The sequence below is a fragment of the Colletotrichum fioriniae genome (genome assembly GCF_027942845.1).
Source record: "Colletotrichum fioriniae strain IMI 355084 chromosome Unknown scaffold_1, whole genome shotgun sequence".
NCBI classification, from domain to species: domain Eukaryota; kingdom Fungi; phylum Ascomycota; class Sordariomycetes; order Glomerellales; family Glomerellaceae; genus Colletotrichum; species Colletotrichum fioriniae.
In genome coordinates, this window is record NW_027076837.1 from 3,557,440 (window position 1) to 3,584,249 (window position 26,810).

At 47.5% G+C, this 26,810-nt stretch overlaps 6 protein-coding genes across 6 annotated transcripts; 5 read left to right on the forward strand and 1 right to left on the reverse strand.

The window, feature by feature from the left end:
* Positions 1-4,227: 4,227 nt before the first annotated feature.
* Positions 4,228-5,046, forward strand: PNC1 (NAD(+) salvage pathway protein; the record flags this gene model as incomplete). Its single annotated transcript, XM_053198139.1, has 2 exons — positions 4,228-4,293; positions 4,417-5,046. 2 exons carry the CDS (start codon positions 4,228-4,230, stop codon positions 5,044-5,046), a joined length of 696 nt encoding a protein of 231 aa, XP_053044477.1.
* Positions 5,047-9,428: 4,382 nt separating this feature from the next.
* Positions 9,429-13,023, forward strand: HMG1 (3-hydroxy-3-methylglutaryl-coenzyme A (HMG-CoA) reductase isozyme; the record flags this gene model as incomplete). Its single annotated transcript, XM_053198138.2, has 2 exons — positions 9,429-12,580; positions 12,633-13,023. 2 exons carry the CDS (start codon positions 9,429-9,431, stop codon positions 13,021-13,023), a joined length of 3,543 nt encoding a protein of 1,180 aa, XP_053044476.1.
* A 1,212-nt stretch (positions 13,024-14,235) lies between these two features.
* On the forward strand, positions 14,236-16,313 carry N0V96_000905 (uncharacterized protein; the record flags this gene model as incomplete). Its single annotated transcript, XM_053198137.2, has 2 exons — positions 14,236-14,483; positions 14,552-16,313. The coding sequence occupies 2 exons, from the start codon at positions 14,236-14,238 to the stop codon at positions 16,311-16,313; spliced, it is 2,010 nt and encodes a 669-aa protein (XP_053044475.2).
* A 1,864-nt stretch (positions 16,314-18,177) lies between these two features.
* Positions 18,178-19,913, forward strand: N0V96_000906 (uncharacterized protein; the record flags this gene model as incomplete). The annotated part of the gene is made up of 5 exons (XM_065756068.1): positions 18,178-18,386; positions 18,437-18,458; positions 18,514-18,587; positions 18,651-18,827; positions 19,040-19,913. 5 exons carry the CDS (start codon positions 18,178-18,180, stop codon positions 19,911-19,913), a joined length of 1,356 nt encoding a protein of 451 aa, XP_065615308.1.
* A 269-nt stretch (positions 19,914-20,182) lies between these two features.
* N0V96_000907 (uncharacterized protein) lies at positions 20,183-21,541 on the reverse strand (the record flags this gene model as incomplete). The annotated part of the gene is made up of 1 exon (XM_053198135.2): positions 20,183-21,541. One exon carries the CDS (start codon positions 21,539-21,541, stop codon positions 20,183-20,185), a length of 1,359 nt encoding a protein of 452 aa, XP_053044473.2.
* Positions 21,542-25,590: 4,049 nt separating this feature from the next.
* Positions 25,591-26,369, forward strand: N0V96_000908 (uncharacterized protein; the record flags this gene model as incomplete). Its single annotated transcript, XM_053198134.2, has 2 exons — positions 25,591-26,271; positions 26,337-26,369. The coding sequence occupies 2 exons, from the start codon at positions 25,591-25,593 to the stop codon at positions 26,367-26,369; spliced, it is 714 nt and encodes a 237-aa protein (XP_053044472.2).
* Positions 26,370-26,810: the final 441 nt, after the last annotated feature.

Sequence of the window (26,810 nt, forward strand, 5' to 3'; positions counted from 1 at the left end):
AAATTATTAATATAATTAAGGACTACGTAATTTATAAAAAAAAAGTAAAGAATAGTTTATATAAACTATATAATAAATTATAATTATTATAATTATTTATAAAAAGTATAATAATCGATTTTATAGGATTTTATTATTAAATTATTAAAATTTAAAGAACTACTTTATAAATATATAGTATAATAATATCCTAGTTATAGTTGATTAACTTACTAAGTTTACTTATTTTATACTTTATAAAAAAAGCTAGTAACGTAAAGGAATTAGTATATACGTTCTTTAAAAAATATTATTATTATTTATAATATACTAAAAGAAATTATTTTTAATAGAAGTACTTTTATTTATTTTAAAGTTTTGGAAATCCCTTAATTTTGTAACTTAGTATAAATTATAAACTATTAACTACTTTTTTATTTATAAACTAATAGTTAAATAGAAAAGAATTAATTAGATTTTTAAAATATACTTCTATTATTATATAAACTATAATTAGAATAACTAAGTAATATTATTATTAATAACCTAATTTATATATAATAATATAGTTAGTAAAAAGTATAAAAAAAATCCCCGTTTTATTTAAATTACGAATATTAATTAATAATATATAGAAAAAATAAAATAAGGGCTATAAGCTATTAAAGTAATAATAAATATAATAAAACTTAGAAAAATCTAGAAAGAAAGTATTTTTAAATTTTGAAATTTGTATACTAATATATAAAGAAAAAATATAGATAAATTAAAGGATTAGAAAGATTAATTTTAGAAAAAGGGGATAGTACTTATTTTTTTTATTATAATATTAAAACAGAAATAACTAAGTAATAAACTAAATTATAAAAAAACTTAGACTTTTCGAAATTATTTAAAAAGTTTTAAATATTAATTATAAGCTAAGACTTTTAAATATAATAAAATATTATTTAGTCTTTTTATATTTTATTTTTTAAATTAATATTTAAAAGGTTTATATATAAAAGATTATATTATTATAGAAACTTAACGAATTAAAATACGAAGTTAAAAAGATTATTAATTATAAAGTTAAAGAATAAAATATAAGAATTCTTAATTAAATAGAAAAAACTATAAATATAAAAAAAATATATAAGAACTTATTACGAACTTTTAGAATTCTTAATAACTTTTTCGAAAAGTATTAAAATTAAAAATTAAAACTAAAACTCTTAGTTATTATAACGTTTTAATTAATAACCTTAAAAGGTATTATTAGCTTATACTTTGCGGGCTATTAATAAAATATTTTTAATATCTTTAAGAAATTCTTTTAATATAATATGACTTTTTTTTAAATATTATTTGTTTTTAAATATGAAGATATTTTAGTTTAGATAATGATTTATTTAACTTAGCCTAAGCCTTTTTAATAAGCCTTAGCTTTTTTTTATAATTTTATAACCCTTTTTTTTAAAAGCGTAACTCTTTTACTTATTTTTTATAATTTAACTAATCAGATTTTATTATTAAATAATTAACTATGTTAAATTAGCCTAAATTATTAAATAAGGATTACGATTATTTATAAGTATAAATAGCGTTAATAAAAAGTATTATATAATATATTTAAATAATAATATATTTTATAAATATTAAAATTAAAAAAGATTAAATACTAAATACTACATGAGTAATAATTTAAATAAAGTATTATTTTTATATTTTTATTAAAAAAAATAAATAATATATAATAATTTATAATAAAATATAGCTACTTAAGATTTCGATTTTTTAATTTAACTTAATATCGTATTAATATATTTTTTAATAAAATAAACTTAACGATTCCCTAATTTAAGAATAAATAACTTATTTATAAACTTAAAAAACTAAACTTTTTAAAAAGAAAAGTTAATATTATAACTTAATAAATATAATAAGGCTAGAGGGCCGTCTTATAAAACTTATAGTAGTTATTATATTATATATATAAAAAAAACGAACTTAAAATAACTCTTTTTTAAAATAAAAGAACTATAAATAAATTATATAATTATAAATTATATAATAAAATAAAGAACGGATATTTATAAAAAAAGTAAGATGGACGATTATATATAAGTAAAGATAAATAATTATTTAATAAACGGTTAGTTAATTATAAATAATAATATTATAAAAAAATATATTTATAAATAAGATTTATATATAGTATAAACTTAAGCTAGACTTTAAGAATAAACTTCTTATAGCTTTTTTAATAATTAACTTAATATTAGATTTTATAATCGCTTTTTAGTTATTTTTATTAAGAACTCTTCTTAATAAGACTATAATTAATTACTAAAGCTTTATTTATTTTATAATTTATAAATATAGCTTTTAGGGAAGCTATTTATAATTATAATATTATTTATTTAGTTATTATAGCCTTAACTTTTTACTAAATATACTTATTATAATTAGCTAGCCGTAATAATTATATTTAGATATTTATATTCGAATATATTTTTATAAGTAACTGCTACTTTTTATTATTAATTATTTTTAAAAAAAATAAACCGTATAATAATAATAATTCTTTAAAAAAATATTAAATTATATTTCGTAAAGCTTTATATCCTTTTTAAATAAAGTAAACTTTAAATATAATTAAGCTAAAATAACTACTTAAAATATTTATCCCTTAAATAAAAATAAAAGCTAAAAAACTCTAATCTAAGCGTTTACTTATTATTAATAACTATAATAGTTACGTTTTTAATAATTTTATATAATAATATTATTTTAAGGGTATTTATTTATACTATTTATTATTATATTCTAGCTATATTATATAGCCCCTAAATATTTTAATATTTTTACTTCTTAAAATATATTATTATAATAAAGCTTAACGATTATAACCTTTAGCTTAGCTTAGTATTAATTAAAAAAAGAACTTTTTTGCTATTATTTCTAAATTTAAAAATAAGCGCTTATAAAATAAAATATATATAATAATTAGAGAGGTAATAAAATTATAGCTTATTAATATAAAGTAACCCCTATTTAATAAATTTATTATTATAATATAGCTTATGGACGTTTTATAAATATTATTATAGGAACCCTTATTATTAAAAGCCCTGAAAAATACCTAAGATTATAATATTATTATTTTTTAAAAAGTCAGGGAGACCTTAGGAAGTATTAAAGCTCTAAGTACGAGGTAAGGGCGAGGCTAATTATAATTCCATTACTTATAAATTAATATTTAATAAAATAAATAGATAATTAAATACTTAAAATATAGCCCTAGTTAATACTTAATTAATTATTAAATTATTAGAGGCTTAAATAGAATTATATAAACTAATTACGAGGGTAAAAAGTATAGTAAGATTTAAATAAATAATTTATATAAATTGAGGCTATTATAAGGGTAAAAAAAAGAGGTTAAGGCTCGTTCGTAATACTCTAGTTATAGTTTTAAAGCCTATAATTAATATAAAAAAACTTAATTTATTAGTATATATTTAGAATTTTAAATTTAGTAGCGTTATATTATTAATAATCGAATTCGTAGTTATAATATTAAAAAGTTAAAGTCTAGAAAATCGTCCATTTTAGGTAATCCGTCGTGGGGGGTAATCTGTCGTGTAGGGTGGGGTCTTAATCCATAGTAAATGAGCGAATCAAGCAGATGGGTGTTAATCTTGTGGTTGCATCGCACTTTGGAGTTGGAGTCCACGTTTGGGTGCCTTGCCCGTTTTTGGGCCTACCTTGACTTACCTAATTACGATAAGCTGAGATAAGATAAGAAAGACTCAGGACCGTCCGATAAGGCATGTACACGTACCTCTGAGTCTGTGAAGTTTGAACAACTACTGCGGATCGGGCTGCCGCAATTTGCGCCTGCCAATAGCGTCCCAAAGCCTGTAATTTGGTCGCAAGGACCCCTAGACTCACTTATCGCAGGACATGTTTCCCACTGCTCCAGTGATTCCCCGCCGTTGGCGATAAGCAGGCGAAGAAAGGAAAGCTGACGTTATCATTGATGCCATTACGAATTGCGCACCCATCTACCCCTCTACCTGGATGCGCAGCACGCGACACACGATATCTTGCAAGCCACCAACACACTGTCAAGTACAGGACGCTTCAGCTACTTTGACTGGTCAATACTTGACTCGTTCATCTGCCCAGCCACACAGCTAGAACGAGCCGTTTCGACAGCCCCCAGAACCACGGCAAGCGACTAGGTACTAAGCATCAGCCACCATGTCCGAGGATCTCTTCAGACCAGCGCTGATCGTCGTTGACTTTCAAGAAGACTTTTGCCCACCTGTAAGTACCTTAGATGAACGTCGTACTTCCCCGTTCGTCGCATCTTGGCCCATTCGCGGCCTGAAGCTACAAGTGAGAGCTCCAGGTGCTGATATGGATATGTGAGACTAACATCGGCTCGAGAATGGCTCACTTGCTGTAACCAACGGCCGTGATATTCATCCCGTTGTCAACTCGCTACTACGTCTACCGTTCACCACCAAGATTGCCACAAAAGACTGGCATCCCCAAGACCACGTCTCGTTCGCATCAAACCACGATGGCAAGCAACCCTTTGTCGATGCCATCGATATCGTCAACCCGCGAAACAGCGCCGAGACATTCCACACCCGCCTGTGGCCAGTGCACTGCGTACAGGGTACGCCCGGCGCAGCCTTGGTGCCGGAGCTAGATGCCTCGGCCGTAGACACCGTTATCGAAAAGGGCCAGAATAAGGACGTTGAGATGTACAGCGTCTTTTACGACCCCTTCCAGTCACCCAGAGTGTCCGACAGCGGACTTGCGGCCTCTCTCAAGGACAAGGGCGTCACGGACGTCTATGTAGTCGGTCTGGCTGGTGATTACTGCGTCAAGTGCACCGCGCTGGATGCCCAGAAGGAGGGGTTCCGGACCTTCATTGTGGAAGAGGGCACCAGGCCGGTGGACGCTGAGAAATGGGACGAGTGCAAGGGCGCCCTGGAGGCCAGCGGAGTCAAGATTATCAGCATGGAGGGCCCGGAGGTCCGTAGGGTTGGAGCGGTTGGACGGGGATGAGGGGCCGATCAACGTTGTACTCCAAAGCCGTCTGATATCTTTGACACTGGAAACTTCAGAGCAGAGGCCAACGACGCTTCCGTGTTCGTTCCAAGATAGGCTATGCGATGAGTTCGGGGATATCTGTTGTTTCAAACACTGACGGCGTTTGGGGAACCGCCGAGCTGGATTTACCAGCACCAACCTCAATGGCCTATACCTTTGGCACAAGCATTGATACAGCCTTTACCTGACGACAAAGGTGCTTTATTCGTTTAATGATAGCTCGATGCGGTATGAGAGCCCATGTAGCATGGTAACGATGGAATGGCCGTGTACCCATATTCTGTGCTCTTATCTTTGTCGTCATGTCTGGGAAAGAGATTGTTTTTCTTGCCTTGAGCTAGGTAATAGCTATTATAGCTTGTCAACGGCCGCTAGCAAAATACTTAGCTTGCCTATTCTTCGGACTTGGTTCGTAACAGCGAGCGAGCAGAGGAGACTGGCAGCACAAAGTATCTATAGTGTAGTCGTAGACACTCTCAGTCTTGAGTGACAAGGACTTGCTGTGCCGTCGACGTGGTCAGCGATGCTTGGATAGTTGCGGGTCGCGAGGGATCCGTGGCCCCGCGATAGAGCAGCAGGGCACAGGGGGAAGGGCAGATTTGGGACCTTCAGCTGGTCCATGCAGGCGCAGACTTTCGGGGAGACAGTGAGGTGGCCACTGACAAGGCTTGAGGTGCGTGGGTGCTAGGTAAGAAACAAAGACGGGGAATAAGGCAGGAAAAATACAGGGAGATCGCCAGGGGTTCGCTGCACAGATCTGACGTTGACGGACGTTGACGACGAACCTGTGACCGTGACTGGAGCTTCACCGCCGGGTTGTACCCGCTGATGCCCACCAAGGTCCGGAAACATCAAGATAACATGAGAAAGGACCGGGAGGAGGGGGGATTCAAGTTGAGTGGCCAGGGGGGCATTCCCTCATTATCAGATCAGGCCCGCAAGAGGGGACAGTCCGAGAGAGGCTAGAGACTTTGAGAAGGCTGGAATAGGGCAGAGAAGCGTCTCTTGTTCTCCCTTCTGGGTGCTGGAACTTGGAGTTCTGGATGAATGGCCATGTCGAGGGGCATCTCTCCATCTGGGGAGGCTGGCAGGGAACGGAAGAAATTTTGACAAGGGGTCTTGAGAAGCGTGAGACTGAGGTAGGAATTTGAAGAAACGGGAGTCATCTTCGTACCGGAAGTGAGATGTTGCAGGCGAGGCTCATGCGGCACAGTTATAACGTAAGTCGAAGTTTGATGCATGAACGGAATTGAATCAAAATGTTTTGTATGGGACGGAATTGGGAAACAAGGAGCGAGGAAGTCGAGAAAAATTGCGTCTCCAATGCAAGAGCAAAATGCAGTGCCAACGAAAAGCAACAGGAAGGAGCCACCCGCCATCGTTGCACTGCTGCAGGAGCGGGAGACCCACCGCAATTCCAATCAATGGAAGCCGCCTTTCTCAATCGGGATATCTTCCAGGTGTCAATTCCCGTTTCCATTGAATTCCAAGTTGGGACTGGAAGGAAGACTCCATGTATCTCTTTCCTTCCAGGGAACACGGAAAGCACTGAGGTGCACCTGCAACTACCTGACTTATCTACGGAGAATAAGATACCTTAGGGAAAAGAAGGAGGAAACCACGCCCAGTGATACACATTTCACCATCTTAATCTGAGCTCAGGTTTCACTTCGGGTTGTTTACCTTAAGGTCAGGTAGTTAGTTCCACGTTCCTCTCACCTCAACGCATTTCCACAGCAAAAGTCGGTCTTCCAGAAGCGAGTCAACCACGCGGGAAGGACGCACGACGCAGGGCGCGCACAGGTACTGCAACCCGCCTAGCCCTCGACACACCCAAGGCACCAAACGACGCCTTACCGCCGTCATTGCTGTGTCTGTGGTTACTTTGCTTCATCCGTCTCCTTGGGGCACAGCAGCTGAATAATTGTAGCAGCAGGCCCTGTGTTTGCAGATATGACGCGGCAGCCAGGCGGTGGTGCTCTTGAGAGTTTGAGCATTTTGACAAGTTCACGCAAGGCTCCAGTCGATCCAAGGTCAGACTTCCATTGGAAATAGGCACCTTAAAGGCAAGATATGAAGAACCTAAGGTAGGTGCCTACCTTAAGGTACCTTATCGGCCTATCCGACGGGATTTGGAACTGGAAGCGTGCTGCATGTCTCAATCAGGCCTGATAAGCTGATAAGATGGGTACTTTGCATTAGGTAGGTAGGTAGGTTGGTTGAGCAAAAATCAAATCATCAGGCAAACACCACACCTTCAGGTCGAGCAAACTGCATTTGAGGCTGACTTAGCTGGGTCTCAGCTGTTGATCTGTTCTATAGAGAGAAGGCTTTGCACTTGTGCTTCTTCTCCGATGACATTGTGAGTTCTCTCTGGCCTTAAAGTGCAGAGACTAACTACAAAGCCACAGTATGGTACGTTATAGCGAAGAGCAACGAGTGGATGAGACGTGACGCGCCATCCGTGCGGGTGCGTCGTCTGCAGCTAGGCAGTGCCGTGGCTCCCTATGACACATTTGCTACCACCTTACGTGCGCTTGTTAGGTTTGGCATGTTGGCTTTGAATATTCGCACTTTGCCCAAGTTACCTTAGACGTACAAAGTACAGACGTTAGTGAGATAGAAGCCATTAGTGCCCGCCTGGCCTTTCCCAACACTGCGCAAGATGCGCTCTAGCGGATGGCAACCAACAGGCTGTCTGCTACTACGGATGGGAGGTGACAGGCGGGCGCACCAACACCAATCCGCCACGCCCAACGTCTGCCCGACCCCGAAGAGGGGAGCTTGACACTAAAGTTGCGCAGTTGAAAGTTGAAGCTCATGAATCGGTGTCGGCACAATACAGCAAAAGAGCCCTGTGTGCATCTGCTTCGGGATGATAATATGACGGGGTGCTCTGCCGTTCTGGGATTAGTCTGCGAGTGTACCTCTCAGAGTACCGCGGTACATCGGCGCGGACCATCATCGGTAAATTTGCCTTTGGTGGGGCCACTACTAGGTACGTACCGTGTACCCTTGTCTAATTCATCACTTTTTTTTCTTGCAGTGCGCCTCTTCGGCCCAGAATGGCCATCTCAGGCTGGCGCCGCTGCTCATCATCATCGCCCACCACCACCACCCAAAAATGGCTTGCAAGTTGCGCCAACATGTTGCTGGGATTACCATCATTTCACTTTCCGTCCCAAAGTGGATCCTCGAGATACTTCCTTCTATAGCCTGTCTTCCCGCAAAACAACAAGTACCTTTGGTAGCTCACCCGTCTGCTCGTTCCCTCCGTTCGCTGTGCCATCGACAAGCATCCGGGTGTCTGGCAACTCTCTTTTTGATTTTTTGATCTTATTTTCTGTCTTGTTATTCCCTGCCCACCTCCTTGCCCACCACTGTTTCCTACAGTACGCAGTGAAAGGTACCTACTGCGTAAGTTAAGGTGGGAGGAACACGAACCATTGCTTAAGCTCGCTCCTATCCTCTCATGCCTCTCTCTCTCTCTCCTATCTTATCCTTCACACCCGATCTCTTTCTCATCTTAGCTTGCTGCTCCTTTAACCACAAGGTCTTATCCTGTCTGTTCCTCTACTCTCTTGATCCTCGTCCCCCCGCTACGCCACTTGTGTATGGTACCGTGGTGGTCTCCATATCCTTAAAAGGTACCTGGCTGCCCGTTGCATCGCGACTCTTGATTCTCGTCTTGCTCCCTCTCCCCCTTCCGAGCGATCTTCTCCCCCACCCCTTTTGCAAGGCATCCTCTTCAACAGGAACTGAGCAATCCACTCCCGTCTCCGATTCGAGCACTTCAACAGCTCCTTGCGACTTCGGCTCTCCGCGACCACCACCCTCGATCTCCGACACCTTTCGCAACCACCTATTAATTTTATTTTGCTCACTGGTCGTCCTCTCGAAAACTTCTCTCTCCCCTCTTTCGTGTGCGTTGGAGCTTTTGAGGCACTTTGCTGCAAATCCAAACTCCAAAACGACGTCAACAACGGCGTTGGCTCAACAGGTACGTCCATTTCACCCCTCCAATCGGCATTGCACCGCACTGCAGCGCAGCGCGCATCCCACACAATCCCATCTCATCTCCGTCGCCAAAATTCCTCAACCCAAATTCCAGCCAGCCAGCCCATCGTTGTCTCTCTCTCGCTCTCTCTCCTACCAGAGAGACACCAACCACCCCTCCGCGTCTTTTTCGCGCAGACAATCGCCTCTTTTTTGCCCACCGAAAGTCTTTCAATCGCTAATCGCAAGAAACAGACACTGCCTTCGTCCTCTTCTCTTCGGTCGTTGTACACCAATGCCTTCCTTCTAATAGACGATCTTGATTCACCGCAACTTTCGCCATGATATCCTCAACACTTCTCCCCCGCCGTTTTCGGGGTGAGCAGCCCGCCGCTCAGGCCGCTGCCCCCTCCTGGGTCAACAAAAAGATCACACCGGCTCTAAAGTTTCTCTCCAAGCTCGCCTGCTCGCACCCTATTCACACTGTTGTCATTGTTGCCGTTTTGGCCAGTACTTCCTACGTTGGATTGCTGCAGGAGAGCTTGTTCGATGCTACCATCAGCGTTCGCACCGCCGACTGGTCATCCCTCGTCGAGGGCAGCCGACGCCTGCAAGCCGGTCCCGAAACTGCCTGGAAATGGCAGAATGTCGAGCCCGAGGCCTCCATCGCCGGTGAAGTCGACCACCAGGCCCTCCTGACCCTCGTCTTCCCCGAGTCTCAGTCTCCCGAGTCGATCAACACCGCTCCGCGCACCCACGCCGTCCCGATTCCCCAGAACCTGTCCATTACCTCGCTTCCCTCGACCTCCAACTCCCTGACCACCTATTCCCAGGACAGCGCTCTTGCCTTCGCCGTACCCTACTCCCAGGCCGCCGAGTTCCTGTCAGTAGCCCAGGAGATTCCCGATGCCACCAGCGATGAGACCGAGACAATGCACGGCAAGGAGAAGAAGATGTGGATCATGAAGGCTGCCAAGGTCCACACCCGCAACAGTCTGGTTCAGTGGGCTCGTAACGGCTGGACAGAGTTCCTCGACCTGCTCAAGAACGCCGAGGCTCTCGACATCTTCATCATGGTCCTTGGCTACCTGTCCATGCACCTGACATTTGTCTCGCTCTTCCTCTCCATGCGCCGCATGGGCTCCAACTTCTGGCTCTTCACCAACGTCCTCTTCTCCTCCGTCTTCGCCTTCCTGTTTGGTCTGCTTGTCACCACCAAGCTCGGTGTTCCCATCACAATGGTGCTGCTGTCCGAGGGTCTGCCATTCTTGGTCGTAACCATCGGATTCGAGAAGAACATCATTCTTACCCGTGCCGTGCTCTCGCACGCCGTTGAGCACCGCCGGCCGCAAGAGAACAAGGATGACAGAAAATCCAGCAAGAAGTCCGACGTGTCATCTCCCAACGTCATCCAGTACGCTGTTCAGGCAGCCATCAAGGAAAAGGGCTACGACATTGTCAAGGATTACGCTATCGAGATTGGCATTCTCGTTCTCGGTGCTGCCTCTGGTGTCCAGGGCGGTCTTCAGCAGTTCTGCTTCCTTGCCGCCTGGATCCTTTTCTTCGACTGCATTCTTCTCTTCTCCTTCTATACCGCCATTCTGAGCATTAAGCTCGAGATCAACCGCATCAAGCGCCATGTTCAGATGCGCCGCGCACTTGAAGATGACGGCGTCAGCCACCGCGTGGCCGAGAACGTGGCCAAGAGCAACGATTGGCCCGAGTTCGACGGCAAGGCCCCCAAGGAAACTTCTTTGTTCGGCAAGCAGATGAAGAGCAGCAACGTTCCCAAATTTAAGGTGCTTATGGTCAGCGGTTTCGTCCTGATCAACGCCATCAACATCTGCACCATCCCTTTCCGCAACTCTAGCTCTCTCCCCAGCTTGTCTTCCCTGACTGGCGGCCTCAGCGCCGTTGTCACTGCTCCTCCTGTCGACCCCTTCAAGGTTGCCTCGAACGGCCTCGACGCCATTTTGGAATCAGCAAAGGCCAACGAGCGCCCCACCGTTGTCACTGTCCTCACACCCATCAAATACGAGCTCGAGTACCCCTCCATCCACTACGCGCTTCCTTCTCCTGCTAGCAAGTCTGGCCAAAAGCACCAGGATGAGTATGATACGTTTGAGAGCTACGGTATGGGTGGCCGCATGGTTGGCAGCATCCTGAAGAGCCTCGAGGACCCCGTTCTCTCCAAGTGGATCATTGTGGCCCTCGCCATGAGCGTGGCCCTGAATGGCTACCTGTTCAACGCTGCTCGCTGGGGTATCAAGGACCCCAATGTTCCCGACCACCAGATCGACCCCAAGGAGCTCGCTCGCGCCGAGAAGTTTAACGATACTGATTCGGCCACTCTGCCCCTTGGCGAGTACATTCCTGAGACGCCCAGGCCTGCCACCCCCGCGGAGACCGACGACGAGTCCGAGGCCAAGTCTGGTAAACCTGCTACCCCCGTCGAGCAGCGCACCATTGCCCAACTTGAGAAGATGATTGCCGAGAAGCGTGTCCACGAGATGACTGATCAGGAGATTGTTGGCATGTCTCTTCGTGGCAAGATTCCTGGTTACTCTCTCGAACGCACCCTGAAGGACTTCACTCGCGCCGTCAAGATTCGCCGTTCCATCATCTCCCGCACCAACGCCACTTCTGACTTGACCAACGGTCTCGAGCGCTCCAAGCTTCCCTACCACAACTACAACTGGGAGCGTGTCTTTGGCGCTTGCTGCGAGAATGTCGTCGGTTACCTTCCCCTGCCTGTCGGTGTCGCCGGTCCTCTAGTTATCGACGGACAGAGCTACTTCATCCCCATGGCTACCACCGAGGGTGTCCTGGTCGCCTCTGCCAGCCGTGGCTGCAAGGCCATCAACTCTGGTGGCGGTGCCGTTACCGTCCTCACTGGCGATGGCATGACCCGTGGACCTTGTGTCGGATTCGAGACCCTGGAACGTGCCGGTGCTGCCAAGATCTGGCTCGATTCCGAGGCTGGTCAGAACACCATGAAGAAGGCTTTCAACTCTACCAGTAACTTTGCTCGTCTTCAGACCATGAAGACTGCGCTGGCCGGAACCAACCTCTACATCCGCTTCAAGACGACTACCGGTGACGCTATGGGTATGAACATGATTTCCAAGGGTGTCGAGCACGCCCTCTCCGTCATGGCGTCCGAGGGTTTCGAGGACATGAGCATCGTTTCGGTCTCTGGTAACTACTGCACGGATAAGAAGGCTGCCGCCATCAACTGGATTGACGGACGTGGAAAGAGTGTCGTCGCCGAGGCTATCATCCCCGCCGACGTTGTCAAGAACGTTCTCAAGAGTGACGTTGACACCCTCGTCCAGCTCAACGTTGACAAGAACCTGATCGGCTCGGCCATGGCTGGTTCCATCGGAGGTTTCAACGCCCACGCCGCCAACATCGTCGCCGCCATCTTCCTCGCCACCGGACAAGACCCCGCGCAAGTTGTGGAGAGTGCCAACTGTATCACCATCATGAAGAAGTAAGTCCCGAACCTTGTCCCACAGTTGTGTTTTGTCACTAACCACTCGTAGCCTCCGTGGTTCTCTGCAAATCTCCGTCTCTATGCCCTCGCTTGAAGTCGGTACCCTCGGTGGCGGAACTATTCTTGAGCCTCAGAGTGCCATGCTCGACATGCTTGGCGTTCGTGGTCCCCACCCCACAACCCCTGGCGAGAACGCCCGCCGTCTGGCCCGTATTATTGCTGCTGGTGTCCTGGCTGGTGAACTGTCACTGTGCAGTGCCTTGGCTGCAGGTCACCTTGTCAGAGCGCACATGCAACACAACCGCTCCGCACCCCCCACGCGGACTAACACGCCGGCTCCGGCCAGCGGAACCATGACACCGGTGGGCCTAGCCATGACGAGTGCCGTCGAAAAGGCTGCTGGCAAGAGCCCAGCGGCTGTCGAGCGGGCGCGTCGTTGAGTTCTCCAAGTCGCTGTATATACGCAAAAGAAAAAAGGCACAAGACATAATTATGGAGTTTTGGGGATAGAGTAAACATTACATGGCGATTGATGCACCATTTTCGCATACGCTGCATTGCACTTACAGTAGCAAGGGGGAAGAAATCATGCACCTCGCAAGACGGTGCGCTGGCCACGCCAGCTTGTATGTAGAATCAGATACATAAGAGCTTCTTTGTCCTAGATGAGTCCGAACGACATCTTCCGTGATATCCTTTGCATCATATTCTCCGTTAACTAATGTTTCTACTGCAGCATACCAAGTCAAGTGAAGTGGTTGCAGAATCATATGGGACTCATCTGGAGGTTGCTGACATAATCCATAGTGTTCTTCGCGCCACATTCCTGTGCCACAGAGGCTGCTTGCTGCCTTGACCTGTGTCTGGTGGAGAGCTTTCGTAAGGTAACTTCCCTACCCCAAAGATCCCAAGACATCGACGCTTTAGAGCCTCAAGATTCTCGACGGTAATCGTGCAAGTACAACAACCCATGTCCAATCTTAAGCTCGAATGATCCCGTGGTGCTACCACCTCAATGTACCGAGCTCTCCAGCCAAACGAGAGCATGCCGCCTCACTCTAGAAGCATTGCTTACGGCGGTTCAAGCAACCAGCTTTGGCGATGTTACTGGCAGGCAGTCTGTAAACAACAACATGTACAATGATGCAAGAATCCAGGCCGAAACGTACCATACAAGGATCCAATGGGACTTTCAGAATACTAGTTGTGGTTCGCGGCTCAAAGGATTTCAGGCGACGCAGGCAGCAATTCCCCCTGGCTTGTGCCGTGCCGCATAACACAGGCCTAGAACCCCGCAGATCTCGGTGTCTTCCTTCGTTTTACTGAATCCTATCAAGGTTATCGATAGGACTTTGACTCACAGAAGGTCTTGTTCCCGTCAATCTGATGCCTCTCCGGGAGCCGATGACTCTTGACGGCTGTCCGAGCGGGGTACGGCTGCCTACCTATGTCCTGCCGGCTCCCGAAGTTCTAGGCAGGCTATCAGGGGCTGAGGCTTTCTCGAACATCTTGAGACCTTGGGTTCACAGTATAAAGACCCTCGCGATCTAGAGATAGCTGGCTTCTTTTCAAACAAACCATCTCATCATCTCCACAGATTCCAATTCTTGAAAACCCCCAAGACCTTCCCATCGAGGCCTCCCCAATTCACAATGGCACGCACCAAGCAAATGGCCCGTGGCCCGGGCCAGTATGCAAATGAGCAGCCTCTTGATGAAGAGGATCAGCAGGAGATCAATGGAATTCTCACCGAGGAAGACAAGAAACGTCGCGAGGAGCTTGAGAAGGCACCCATGCAGATCGAGGTCAAACACCTAGAGAAGCGGTGGACAAAGAAGGGGCACCCATACATCACCGAGCCAAAGGAGGATGAGGACGTTCCCCAAGAGAAGATTAATTGGTATGAGAAGTATGCACTCTGCGTAAGTAGCGCTTCACACCACTGGCCTATGTTATGTTCTTACACAGGCCCATTCAGATCACGCGCCAGTACGATGGCCAAAACAAATACATCTGCCGTACCTCACTTGAGGTCAACTCTCCCGGACTCAAGAATATCTTAGGAGATGTCATTGGCAGCAAGTACCCTGGCCAATCCTACCTGACTTCCAACATTACCGTCGACTTCCCTCCCCGCAGTCTCTACCACTACCGTCAGGAGCTGGCCGACACTGCTGTTGGTCACGAACCCGGTTCCGATGAAGCCAGGCACCTCCCTCTGCTGCTCAGCTTCATTGACGAGGAGTTCCATGATGCCATTACCGACGGCGCAAACCTTCTTGAGCAGGGCTTGATGAGCTATGAACACCTCTGGACCATCTTCCGTCCAGGATGCCTTGTCTACGCTACTCGGATGAGCCAGGCCCGTGTGTACAAGCTCAATAGCTACCAGTATACCTGTGGCCAGTGCCCCGGTCTCCAGCTCAGCGTCGAGTTCGTCGACTTTGACGGCGACGACTTTGGCACGAGGTACGATTCCCTCTTGATTACCGCTTTCTCTGGAACCACGGAAATCGCCTCTCTCAACGCCCTGCCTCTGGTGCACCACCCTGACCCCAGCGCCGTTTCGCGCCTCCTTACTGAGCGCGGCCGACGATGGGAGGCTCTCGCCGGTCAGAATTTCCGTCAGTACAAGGGCGTAGCGTTGGACCCCCGCAACCGCCGCTTCAACATTGACGGCCGGGTCATGGTCGACGCGGAGACTCACCACCGAATCATGGCCGACTTCGCCTTCAACATCAACTCGTTCCCCAAGGTGGCAGGGCGGAAGCGGAAGCAAGACGACGAGAGCGACGACATGGAACTCGTTCCAAAGGAGACTGCCGAGTTTGCGCCCCTGACCGACGAGCAATGCCTGCTGGCCAGCCCCATGGTCCGCGGCTTCAGCTTCACCGAGAAGAAGTTCCTCGACTTCTTCGTCGACAAGATCAGCCCCATCGAGTGGAACACCCAATGCTTCGAGCAGCTAGTCCTGCCAGACTCTCAAAAGGAGCTCGTGCAGGCTCTCGTGGCGGAGCACACCGCCCGGGCCACCGATCCAAACTCGTCTGCGTTTGATGACATTGTCAAGGGTAAGGGCAAGGGCCTCATTCTCGTCTTGCATGGTCCTCCTGGCGTAGGAAAGACCTTGACGGCGGAGTGCGTGGCAGAATTCAGCCGTCGACCGCTATACATCGTCTCCTCGGGCGACCTCGGTACCTCGTCATCGGTCCTGGACGACAAGCTGACCAAGACGCTCGATCTGGCGAGCACGTGGAAGGCGGTGCTCCTCATCGACGAGGCCGACGTCTTCCTTGAGCGTCGCTCATTGCACGATATGGAGCGCAACAGTCTTGTGTCCATCTTCCTACGCACCCTCGAGTACTATAGCGGCATCCTCTTCATGACGACAAACCGCGTACGGACCTTTGACGATGCCTTCAAGAGCCGCATTCACGTGCCTCTCAAGTACGATGACCTGCCGCGTGAGAGCCGGTTGAAGGTGTGGAAGAACTTCCTGGGCAACGTCGAAGGTGGTGTCGACATTGACGAAGACGGGTATGAGAAGCTCGCGGAGGGCAAGTTGAACGGGCGCCAGATCAAGAATGTGGTCCGGACGGCCAAGAGTTTGGCTGCGCACAAGAAGCGGAGATTGGACTGCGAGCAGCTGCAGCAGGTTGTGGATATCCAGATGACGTTTGAGAGGGAGCTGGACAGTGTGGATGGTGACATTGATGTGGTTGTACGATAGAGAGAGAGGACTCGGACTCGGTCGGTGCAAACGGAAGCGGGAGACCACGGGAGCCAACGGGATCGGCACGTTGGGGGAGGGCGTGTTGGTGACCTGTGCTGATGAGTTTTCCGGGGGAGCAATAAGATTAAGTTCGTTTTCTGTCGTCTCTGCGTCCTCAATTCCCCGCTCGTTGTAATGAAGTTGTGAGATGTTGTTTGTTGCCGTTGAGGAGCCAACGGTTGACGCGAAGCCCCCAGAAACAAACAAGGAAATGAAAATCAGGACTCGAAACTCGAGACGCAAATATCGCAGGTCAAAGGCAATAGTAGCAACCAACAAAAGCCACGACCCCACAACCAGATTGAATGGGCAAGTACAGATTAACAAACATCAAACAGGACGGTGACAAACATGCCCCATTCTGCAATGACTGTGGCGGAGTCAATCTTTTTTAGGACTGTCGTCCCAGTAGACAAACACAATGCCGGGTGCCCTGGAGGGTTCAACTCGTTGGTCATATCCTTTATGGGTGCAACGCCGTTATGTCGCAATTATGATGGCGAGTGTCAATAAACCAGACGACTTTGCTCCCCTTTGTGCCGCTTCATAACCTTTCATCTTTGGCCCAAAGTCACACGATGACAGTAAGTGTTCGTAGTTGAATGCCCAGCTAGACGTTCCCAAGAGTTGTTTGCAGTCTGCCAATACCAGTCTTTCTTTCCTCGTATTCAGGTTCTAACCCTAGATTCCTGAGCAAGAGACTATTAAGTAAGTATGCCCAATGATTCGGCAGATCTTAACGATGCCCGGAGCTGAGCAACTCAGCTCAGCCCAGACTTCATCTCTACCGAAAGAGCCCTAGTCCTGGAGGCGGCTCACACGCTTGTGGCGCCCCCCTCACGAGGACTCGAGGACCGGCAAACCCGTCAGAGCCAATTGCGCAAGACGCACGACCCTCTAGCGTGTATGGTACCGTGCCGCCGGGTCGCGCCAAGGGGACGCCCCATGTCTCGTTGGTCTGGGGAGATTGGGCGCCTCCTTTCTTGGGTTGGGTGAAGTTTGGGTGAAAGCTGGGTGAAGTTGGGTGTCTTGGGTGTGTTGGCCTTGGCCCCAAGCCCCCCCCCCCCTTAGGGAACTCCAGCTCCGGTCGGTTTGGCTTGAGACGGGGTGGCTGAAAAGGCATTGAACCCCATCTAGACTGCAAACAGACTAAGCGAATTGCAAGGGTGAAACTGTGAGTCGTTGACGCGATTGGTCTGGAGACGAGATGTCGTGGCATGTCGTGTTCAGTCTAGACTTCTCCTTACTCTAGAGGTGAACAATTCGGGAGCCGTTGGTGCTTGGAGCTTCTTGTCCCCTCCCTTTCCTTTGGGTAGCTGGTAGAGGCGGTAATGACACCCATGGGTGATCCCTACCCCCTGGCCTTGAAGGACACGGTCTGCGGGAAAATTCCCTTGTTCAACCCCCAGCTCAGATGCCGATTCATTCCTTTAGTGGACTCGAGTTGGTCCAACTGATTCCCGAAACTGCGGTAAGCAAACGGTTGCTGTCTTATTAGGCTGGATCGAGACATGGCAATCCGAACACAACACCCTCAAATGCCTTTGTTTGGACGGCGTGGACACGGACTGGGTAGGTTACCAGCTCGTTTCCGCACTAGTTCCCTGCGGCAGGCACACGCACGCTTTCACACCTCCTTGGCGCAAACGCAGGCGATGTAGATATATCAGGGCTGCAATCCTTCGTGTTGACATCTTCTGTGGTCTTCTCCATATCAACGTCCGGGCAGAGCATTTTGACAGAGTGAGTGAGAAAAAGTCCTTGCATGGCTGGCCGCAATGATTTCGGAGCAAAGAGGAGTACGCCACATGCAGCCTTCGACATGTCTTTTACTCATTTGACAGCTGCGCCTTCTACTACCTCCACATCTACGACGCGGGACTACCCAAAGATAGATGTTGAGCTTTCGGTTATTCCTTGCTCTGGGAGTGAGGGCTCATGGACGCCAGAGGAGCACGTTCATCCGAGGCAATGGAGCCAGGCGCGGAAGGCATATGATACATGCTTGATTGTCTTTCTCGAGTTCTTCACGTATGTCAACCTCGTCTCCATGTCTGGGTATCACAGCTGACTTTGTCTAGTACCATGATCAGCACCGCAGGAGTACGTCCTCCTTAGTTACCTTCTATTTGAATCCTGATGCTGACATCCATAACAGTCACCGATTGCTGGACACATTCACGGCGATCTTAACCTAAGCCCAGTTGCAGCGACTTGCGTTTTCGTTTCAACGTAAGTAAGATGGGCAGCAAGGGGCCTACTCCACGTAGTCAGACGACTGACATTGCCACTTAGATATCTCATCGGTCAAACTGTTGGAGGAGTTTTCTTCCCACCCTGGTCAGAGTCCTTTGGCCGTAAGAAACTCTACGTAATAAGCACTGGCCTTTACAGCCTGTCTTGCATCCTCGTCGGCAGGATACCAACGATTCCTGGCATTGTTGTCGGTCGTTTCATTGGCGGACTGTTGTCGTCGGTCCCTACCATTGTTGCCACGGGCAGTATCGAAGACCTTTGGGATACCAATGCGCGAGTATGGTGGCTATACTGGTGGTCACTGGTCGCGAACCTCGGGATATTGACGGGGCCGGTCTTTAGTGACTTGGTCATGAGAAGTACTCACTGGTTAGACCTTGTCGTTTGATCCAGCTGGAGTAAACCATAACTGACCGTGAACTCCTTAGGACGTGGGTGTTCTACACAGCGGCCATAGTCACCGCATGCGTCACTATGCTGCTCCTCACAATCAGGGAGTCCCGTCCCTCCGTCGTACTAGCGAGGGCCCAGGCACTCACCGAAGTCCAAGGCCCGAGCACGAACATCACCTCACCGGGTAAGGTGTTCCCTTCAACGCACGAGAAGCTCGACCTCCTCCGCCCCCTGCGACTCTTCTTCACCGAGCCAATTGTCTTCCTTGCTGCAGTCATCAGTGCTATAGCCTTTGGGCTCGTCTACCTCTTCACCGAAGTCCTACCTCTCGTCTACGTCGACATGGGCTTTACCGACGCATCGATGAACCTACCCTTCCTCCCTCTTGCGATTGGCATGGTCTTCAGCGTGCTCACTCGTCTCTACGATCGTCGCGTCCTTGCCAAAAAGATGTCGAGGTCGCTACCACTCACACCCGAGTCGAAATTCACAGGCTTCATCCTCGGTGCGCCCCTATTGGCGATCTTTCTTTGGTGCTTCGCCTTCACTATCCCACCCTATACCACATCGGTACACTGGGCTGTCCCGACGATAGCGCTCATACCCATAGGCTACGCAGTCAATGAGTTTGACTATGTGCTGGCTGGATATCTCACCGACTGCTATCAGACATACTCGGCCAGCGCCTTTGCTGCCCTGTCCTTATCGAGATCAATCCTCTGTTCGGCGTTTCCTCTGTTAGGAAGAGTACTATTTGACTCCCTGGGTTTCAACGTCGCAACTTCCGTGTTTGCTACTCTAGCTACGGTTCTGTGTGCTGTACCCCCGGTGTTGTTGAGATACGGGGGTACACTCAGAGCCAAAAGTGCGTTCGCGAGCAAGAACCCGAGAGACCTGGCGAGCTTGTGAGGGGCTGCCATAGTACTAACCCCTTTTCATGTACATATTCATGCAAAACCTACATACGACTTCTTGTAAGAAACAAGTATTCAGTGCATTTTTCAGCAAAGCGCCTTTGATTGATGCGATTACAGAGGTGTAAGCGAGCCGGGAGGATACTATTATCATTATAAGTAGGTAGAGCTATTGGGAACCTTTGGCACGACACAGTCCCTCGGGAGATCGAGGAATACGGACAATACAGGCAGGTGGAGCTGTTTGAATCCTTCATTGACTTATTAATGCCCATTAGTAGCTCCGTTTCTGTGACCATTCGAAGGGGAAACCAGGCCCTTTGTAGAGTAACCCAAGGGCATGCCAACCAGGTACTTCTGCTTACTCGTGGGTGTGCTATCCGCAGCTTGACCTCGGGCACCTAGAATGTGCACCTGGGCATCCTGTTGGAATACCAGTATGATGTCGGAGCCTCCAAACTCAAAGTGGGATATCTCCTGGCCCTTCTTGACGTTCACATTCGGCTGAATCGGGTACTGCTCGCCCGGCCCGGGCTGCCACACAAGATTGACTGAAGAAACTTGGGCCATACCGATGGGCAGCACAGCGACGTAGCCGAGAAGAGGGTTCTTGATGATGACACAACCACGGGCTTGGAGGAACTGGTATCCAGCCTCGTCGGGCATGCTGAGAGTGCTGTTCTCTCCATTGCCCCCCTTCTCTCCTGCTTGAGCATCTGGTGAAGTATAGCTGCGATGTGGCTTCAGCTTGCCGGTTTCGGGGTCGATAATGACCTGCAAGTATGCTAGGCCCTTGATGACGTTGGCCTCAACGACAGTCCCGGCCACAGGTGCATGTTGGCGATGGTAGTCATAGGTGTTGAGGTATGCATGCATAAAGGTGCCGCCCTCGAATTTGTCGGCGTACTGACTGCCGGCCAGGAGGTCTTTGATGTTCCAAGGGACGTCTTTGATCATAATGTCGTTGTTCTGATTGACGGGCCATGCACCGTCAAAAGTGCAATCGGCGGGGTAGACTACGAGACGATGATAGTCCGCCTCATCGGGTTTACCTGCGCTGATAGGCCGCATGCCAGGCTTCAGGAAACGAGCAAAGAGCTGGTTGAAACTCTTCCAACCCCCGGACGGCACGATTGCCTCGTCGTAGTTGTAACGGGGAGAGTCTTGGAAAGACTGAATTGCTGCGGCGTTGATCGAGCTGCTGGTGTCCATCCAGCTACCAACCTTGTTGGCGAAGTCGATTGTCCATTGGCTCAGTGGTAGAGGAGCCTGGCCGACAGCGTTCGGGGTGATGGGTGTCGAGTACGGGGGGATGTTGATGGGGTTCTGGTCGAGGACAAAGTAGAGCACGCAGAATGTATTGTAAATGAGCTTCCCGCTGCAGATTTCCGAGGGCACCCAATTCAGCATGGCGCTGAGGAAGCGGAGGAAGGTGTCAGCGTCTGTGATGCCCCAATCTCTCAATTGAGGAATATCGTGAGCAGTTGCTGCGCTCACAGCCTTTTGCAAGAGAGTCAGGTTGCCATCGAAGATGTTTTCGACAAGGTTCGCTTGTATCCATGGATCTACTTTGGGAGCAAGAGGAAAGGGGGCAGGATCGGGAGGAGAAGATTTCGGAGGCATGGTCGCGCTAGGACTATGATGGAGAAGATCAGTATAAGCTCTGAGAGACCAAAGTAGCTAGAATGAGCTTTACTGAGGGATGGAAGAATAAAAAGATGCCACAGACTCACGGCTCGCCATTACTTTATAGCCCCCTAGACAAATATCTCTCTCGATCATTGGCGAGGTCTGAAATGCGATTGCGGTGAGAAGAACCACAAGTCTGCTTCAGCTGATGCTCCTTAATGCTGTCTTTGCGACGTTTGCATTCCGAATCTCTCGTCTTTAGGCCATCTATTACCAGTATTTCTCCTCATCAATTCATTGTGAGACAGAGCTGAAAGCCACGAACTCCAATAACCGATCCTCAGACCGCAAACAGCACTACGGTACTTGAGCTGAAGGTAGTAGAATGAATATCGCTCAGCTACCGAGCGCCGGGAATGCCGTATTCTGCATGGCTCCTGCTGGAACGGCCCGTCCACCGTTGATGTTCTCGTCGTCGGATGAGTGAACGCGGCATGTTAATGGTTCATCCCCAGACTCGGGACATGTGCCGTTGCCTCAGCTCCAACTAGGGCTGAGACCGCGGACGGCAAGTAAGAGCTCTCGCGGCCGGAGTAGGACTAATGTGCTTCGCTTCGAATTCTGGGGAAGGGCTAGACTATCGAATGGACACCAAGGGACTGGGTGCTCAGTAGCACGAGCTCTTTTGTCAGTACTGGATTGCTTAACATGTGTTTCTTGACGAGTATTGAGGTGGCGGATATGCTCTTCTTACCTTGCTCGACGACTGAGAGACCAAGGGCTTCCGTGGAGGCGACGCAGCTGTCACGAGCCGATTTTCCGGAGTTAACTTCCTCCGCATGGTGTGCGAAAGCTCAGCCAAGTTTGTCGCACAGAAGAATGTGGCTTGTAATCTAAGGCACTTAGGTAAAGTAAAGTACCTTGCTTTAGCAGACGAGTGTCCAAAGATGGTATCAGGGCATTGCCCTCGGCCTCCGATTTTACGACCAAGTTCGGCTTGTAGCTGCAAACACGATCACCACAAAATCTCGCAACGGGTACGCTTGATCATGCTACCGAAAGACATACCAGGCACCAGTATTTCAGAACTCATTTGTAATGAAATGGTCAAGAACAGGTTACATTTCCTGTTGAGTAACCTTACTCGAGTGAAACGATGATCAGATCAATGCTTTACTGGGCAAGATGTATGGGCTTGCTGTTCTTCGGTCTTTTTCTTCATGAGAAGATTCCTGTTCATTTCCGCCGAGCAATGCCAAGCTCTATGAGCTATTAATCTGGTCAGGTAAACTAGGTACCTACAAGTAAGTATGTATTGGTACTTTTGGGTCAAGGTGAAGCGGCAGAGGCACCTGCTTTGGGGGAGATAGGGGCTCTCAGCCCGCCCCTATCTTCTCCCGCAGCAGAAAGCCATCGGAGGCGGGGACAATAGTGAATGTTTCTTCAGAGCTGAAAAATGGTCAAGCCCGGTGACGAATTCGTCAAGTCGGGGGAGAGAGGATATTTCCTTGACTACTCTTGCTGTTAGATCATGGGTTTCCTTGCGAACCGGAGCCATTCGAATGAGTAGAGTCTCGAGGAAATAGACAACTGTGGGCCATTATTTTATCCTCAAGATCTAAGGTATATCTACAAGCCCACTAAATGCTTTTTCTGACACCAGACTTGACATGGTAGTGGGGAAATTTGGCCTACCAGGGAAACATATTTGGCGTTGCCCGCAACTTTTCATAATCAGAAAAAAAGCTTCAATCTTAACATTCAGAACAACGCCCGGCAGATTACTAATCGGGAAGTTCTCCCATCTGAATACGAGGTACATGTCATCGATACACGTCTTAAGAATGTTATGGGCACAGGGTGATGAGCAGTATCAAGCTCATGTTATGCATCGATCCTGGTAAGGTGTCGTCCCAGACATTTAGGATAACAGAGATCAACATGGACCTTGGGAGGGATTCGTAACAACGTTACCTTGCATCTGAATGCTCCCGAAGTGTTCTTTCTGTGCAGTTCTATCCCTGAAAAGTGACAATGATTGCTAGATAACGGCCTGAATGTCTCAGTCGTGGTTATGCCCTCTCATCGTTTTTGAGAAACGGATCCCGCTAGTCTTAGTTTGATCCCATGGGTGTGCTACATTCCTATCCAAAGGAAACATCAGACTTCACTTGCATGCAGGTCATTCATTGCCAACGTTATCCTTCGTTGTTCCGTGGTGAGGCCTCATACATTTCCCCTTATGGCCAAGTCGGGCAACTTCGCCATGCCGCACGGCCCCTTCCGTGAAGACGGATGAAATACAAACGGACAACTGGATTTCGTCCATCCCAAAAGGGGTTGATCCCAACTTGATCACGTACTTACTTATGGCAGGCTAAATTCAAAGTAGGTAATGCGTGTTCTGTAACAACCCACAGTTCGCTTGTTGGTAGTTGCCCGAGGAAGGACGAAGCCGATTGGCTATGAACATAAAGACGCTTGTCAACTGCACTCCAAACTCCCACTTTACCGTACCGCCGGATCTTTTATTGCCAGGTTCACCCTTCACCTCGTGTAGAAATCCTGCTGCCTTGTGCGGAGACGGTACAAAATGCTGCTGCCTTGAGGGTGGAGGACAAAGTAGTAGGTCGCGGGCCTTTAGGCGCGCTTAACGCAAGGCGATATCTGCCACTCCGGGATATAGATGGCCCACATTTAGTAATCCTACAAATTTCTGTAGGGCTTTTCGGCAGGATCATTTGGCACATATTGATTATGTCTCCATGACACATGAGGCTACGGAGATACCGGCCTCGGGGTTTTAATGGTATTCTTGCTTTAACCTCAAAGTTGGGACTGAATCATGAGCCACAGTTTCATGAATGGTAAATCGATTCCGAGTCACGCCTTTAATTCGATCAAATCTATTGCCATGTCCGAGTAAGTGATGTTGACAAGAATTTGTCTTTCATGGAAGAATTCGGGACGAACATGAGGAAACAGCCGTTGCGGTAATCGTGACAAACGCGCATGCAATTGGTTGAGTGCTTGTCGTTCATGCAGGGGGCAGAATGCAAAAGACTTCATCTAGAGCTCAGCCCTCCTTGAGCCAGGGAGGTGCCCATCGCCTTTCCGCCCTAGGAATGCGTTAAACTGTTGCCTAGCTGTTGGTTCCACGACTAATTCGCCGCAAAACTTTACGAACCACACTTTTTCCACTTGAGCGGTTACTCCTGGTTCACCGGCATCCACGTGCGCCTATACGTAAGTGAGAAGCCCTATCGTTGTAAAAGGAGGTTTCACTCAGGCCATTGACCGCCGCCGAGTGGTGGCGAAGCCATTAGGAGATCGACTCAGTATCATGATAGCCAATTCTCAAAGCCCGATACGAGGGGGTAGCCAGGTCACAGGTGACGAGGAAAGCAAATAGCCGCTTGATGGGGCAGGTCCGAAAGAGTGTCTAACATCGTGTCCTGTGCCTCCATTAGTCTAATTCTAAAACCTGAAGAATGGATATGTGATGATGATTTGTCGAGTCAGGAAAGATGACCCATGGTACAGGACAGCAAGGTGCATCCAGTCTAGGAGTAGCCTGTAACTGTACCTGGGAAGTGTTGAACTTACAAAGAAGTCTGTACTCAGAAGTCTTTGTCTGAGTTCTACGAGCCACAAGAAGCCCCTTCTATTTAAAAGATTACCATGTAGTCGAACATTCTCTTGAGATAGACAACTTAGACACAATTTTCGTTTGCTGTCGTTTCAGTCCTTCACTGTACGTTGTCTTGATAGCGTTTTGCAAACAATCAGCTTTCTGAAAATCTTTTCTGTGATACCCGATTTCACCTTTTTTTTCCTTTTCTTTCTCTTTTTTACAAGCTTCCAGCATTGTTGTCCCCAACTTTACTCATCTGTCTTTTCATTCCTTGCTTTTACGATACACCCTCGACCTTAGCGACCTAACCCTTCTTCGATTCTTTCCCTCATTCTGTCCCATACCCGAGAACCCATCGACGATCAAATCCGATAAAAGCATAGAAAGAAAATAGTCTCCAGTGTTCAAGATGATAGCACTCCCTGGAAAGGCCATGTTGAAGGCCTCGACGCTTGTAATGTTGGCTATGACGGCCGCCTTGGTTGTCCATCAACTCAGCTACACCAACGACTTCGCCCTTCCAAACCAGTCCATAGAGATCATCGGGCTATGCAATGCTTCTGAACGCCAGGGAAAAGACCTTCAAGATCCCACCGATACAAAGACACCGCAAGAGCCCATCCCCAAGATTATCCACCAGCTTTGGAAGGACGACAACCTAAGCACATACTCGGTCCGAGCCTCGTACGACACGTGGAAAACTACGATGGAGCCCTTCAACTATACCGTAAAACTATGGACAGACGAAGATATTCTCGAACTTATAAAGACAGAATACTCTTGGTTACTGTCAACGTACGAGGGCTACGCCCAAAACATTCAACGAGCCGATGTGGCGAGACTGGTTGTTGTCCATGCAGAGGGAGGCATATATGCAGACTTGGACGTATACCCCAGATCGACCGAAGAGATGACCTGTGTGCAAAGCCTCGGCTTACAGGCCATCTTCGCCCCAATATCCAGCACCCTTGGACTCAGCAATCACTTCTTCATGGCACAGCGTGGCTCTTCCTTCCTCGAATGGGCTCTCCGAGAAGCCAAGCGACGCGGCGGTGCGACCTCGAAACGAATCCTCCTTCCCTACCTCCAGGTATTCTGGTCGACAGGTCCGATAATGGTCACACATGCGTTCCATCAGTACGCGTGGATGTACAGCACATTGCATCACGGCGTGGCGCTGTTGGATGAGGGATACGCCCGAAAGCTGTTCGGCCATGCAGCAGGACGTTCATGGCATGGGTCAGATGGGCAATTTTTGAACTATGTGTCAGATCACCTGGGAACCGTGTTGTTCTGGGTTACTGTGTGTCTATCTGTGTTGTCTTTGGCGACAATCATCATTCTAAAGAGGAGTCGCGGGAAGTCCATTGACTTTCTAGTAGGTTGCGGATCTGTCTGTAGGAAGAAGAGCTGGGTAGCCGAAGTGTAAGCTCGCAACCATCAGATATTGTACCCTGCATCGAGTTTTTTTTTCTTATCAACTAGAATATCTCTTCTAGTCTCTTTTTTCTTTGCTTTCCATGACACAATGCTGAACATGAATCCTTCGACGTCAGACGAGAAACTGAAGAAAATTGATCACGTGCAGACATTCCGAATATCGTGCGAAAGATACAATTAAGCTATGTA